At 63.9% G+C, this 2,580-nt stretch overlaps 1 protein-coding gene across 1 annotated transcript in view; it reads left to right on the top strand.

The window, feature by feature from the left end:
• NKD2 (NKD inhibitor of WNT signaling pathway 2) overlaps positions 1 to 2,304 on the top strand; it is a 57,964-nt gene extending 55,660 nt beyond the window's left edge. The window contains exons 6-7 of the mRNA XM_081280806.1: positions 783 to 910; positions 1,540 to 2,304. Of these exons, the coding sequence (XP_081136932.1) occupies positions 783 to 910; positions 1,540 to 2,126 (715 nt within the window). The 3' untranslated portion in view covers positions 2,127 to 2,304. The remainder of the gene's footprint in view (positions 1 to 782; positions 911 to 1,539) is intronic.
• Positions 2,305 to 2,580: the final 276 nt, after the last annotated feature.

Genomic DNA, 2,580 nt, shown 5'->3' with positions numbered 1-2,580 from the left:
ACCACCACCACCACCATCATGGACTATGGGCCTTGTTCCTCCACCACCACCACCACCACCACCACCACCACCATCATGGACTATGTGCCTTGTTCTTTCACCACCACCACCACCACCACCACCACCACCACCACCATGGACTATGGACCTTGTTCCTCCACCTCCACCACCACCAACACCACCACCACCACCACCACCATCATGGACTATGGGCCTTGTTCCTCCACCACCACCACCACTACCACCACCATCATGGACTATGGGCCTTGTTCCTCCTCCACCACCACCACCACCACCACCACCACCACCACCACCACCATGGACTATGGACCTTGTTCCTCCACCACCACCGCCACCACCACCACCATCATGGACTATGGACCTTGTTCCTCCACCACCACCACCACCACCACCACCACCACCATCATGGACTATGGACCTTGTTCCACCTCCACCACCACCACCACCATCATGGACTATGGACCCTGTTCCACCTCCACCACCACCAATACCACCACCATCATGGACTATGGACCTGTTCCTCCACCACCACCACCACCACCACCACCATCATGGACTATGGGCCTTGTTCCTCCACCACCACCACCACCACCATCGGCCTTGTTCCTCAGGATGGTGCCCAACCTTCCTCAGGCTGCCCCAGGCCATGGGTACTGGGCAGAGCACCCGGGGCCTGGCTGCCTCTACTGATGCCCCCTCGTCAAAGGAGTGAGGGTCTGGCCAGGGGTGCCTGGTCAGGCCCCTCCTTTCTGCCCTTGCAGGAGGCCCAGCGTCGAGCCCCAGTCCTGCTCTGTGCGGGGGTCCTACTACGTGGATGAGAACACCGAGCGCAGAAACCACTACCTGGACCTGGCTGGGATCAAGAACTACACCTCTAAATTTGGCCCAGGTAGGTAACGGAAGACCCTACACCACCTGGGCCCAGGTGCTAGCCAAGCGGAGGGCTCTGGAACCCCCACATGGTTGGGGCCAAGGGTGCCCCACCCACTCAGAGGACCTGGCCCACTCCTCTGCACCAGCCAGTGCCTGGAGCAAGGCTGTGCCTGTCCAGGTGTGCATGATGTACCCAGCCCTGGAGAGGCCAGACCTCAGGGGATCCAGGAAGCCCTGCCCCATGGGGGAGGGGTGTTTTAGTGCAGAATTACCAGCTCCCTCAGAAGCATTGGGCAGCCCACAGAGTGGACAGAAGGAGGCCTGCCCACCACTGGTTCCTTCTGACTCGTAGCACCCTTTGTGGCATTCAGTAGGTTGCCATGGTGCCTGGGCCCTGTCCTAGGGGTGACCTGGGTCCCCTGACACCCTGACTCTGGGAACTGACTCCCAGCAGAAGTCCAGGGCTGGGCTTCAGGGCCTGTGCCTGTCTGACCTCTGACCTGGCCACCAGGCTGGCCTTGGATGGGAGCCCCTGGTGAGGCCCCCCCTGTGGACCTTGAGCACATGTCACTTCCAGGAAGAGGAGACAGGACTGACCCCTGTTCTGGGCCCCGCGTGGGCCCATCCTCTGTCCCCTGTCTGTAGGGCTGCCGGAGCAGGCAAGGCAGGAGCAGCAGGACAGGGCCACCTATCTCCAGAGCAGGTCCCACTCCCAGGAGCCGGACACCCATGCTGCCCATCACCGCAGGTCCCAGATGCTGGCCGACCATGCCATGCTGGTTCCCGAGCCCACTGTGAGGGCCCTGGACATACAGCCCCGGCTGAAGGGGCAGGAGAAGCAGTTCCTCAGGTCCCCCAAGGGCCCAGGGAAGCCACTGGGGCTGGCAGGCAGCAGCAAGCCGGGGAAGGCCCTTGGCTACTACCTGCCGGCTGCCTCGGCCCTCCAGGCCCCTCAGGACGGCCACCACCTCCCACAGCCCCCTCCACAGCCCCCACCACAGCCCTACGGCCACAAGCGATACCGGCAGAAGGGCAGGGAGGGCTCCTCGCCACTCAAGGCCCCGCACGGCCAGCCTGTGGTGGAGCACGAGGCCTGGCAGGACCTTCCAGCCATGCCGGGGGCCGAGGGCTACGTGGTGCCCGTGGTCCAGCGGCACGAGCACCACCACCATCACCAGCACGAGCACCACCACCACCACCACCTCCACCACCTCCTCCTCCTCCCATCCTAGCGCCCACCCTGCCCGTGCAGGCACCTCCTCCTCCACCACCACCACGTCCTCCAAGACCATGTCCTCCTCCACCACCTCCTCCTTCTCCACCACCTCCACCACCTCCTGCTCCTCCTCCACCTCCTCCACCACCTCCACCACCTCCTCCTCCTCCACCTCCTCCACCACCTCCACCACCTCCTCCTCCTCCCATCCTAGCGCCCACCCTGCCCATGCAGGCACCTCCTCCTCCACCACCACCACGTCCTCCAAGACCACGTCCTCCTCCACCACCTCCTCCTTCTCCACCACCTCCACCACCTCCACCACCTCCTCCTCCTCCACCACCTCCTCCACCACCTCCACCACCTCCTCCTCCTCCCATCCTAGCGCCCACCCTGCCCGTGCAGGCACCTCCTCCTCCACCACCACCACGTCCTCCACCACCACGTCCTCCAAGACCACCTCCTCCTCC

The sequence above is a fragment of the Spermophilus citellus genome (genome assembly GCF_964194105.1).
Source record: "Spermophilus citellus genome assembly, chromosome: 1".
Taxonomy (NCBI): Eukaryota; Metazoa; Chordata; class Mammalia; order Rodentia; family Sciuridae; genus Spermophilus; species Spermophilus citellus.
The sequence above is the reverse complement of the archived record's forward strand: the minus strand, read 5'-3'. Positions and strand labels throughout refer to the sequence as shown.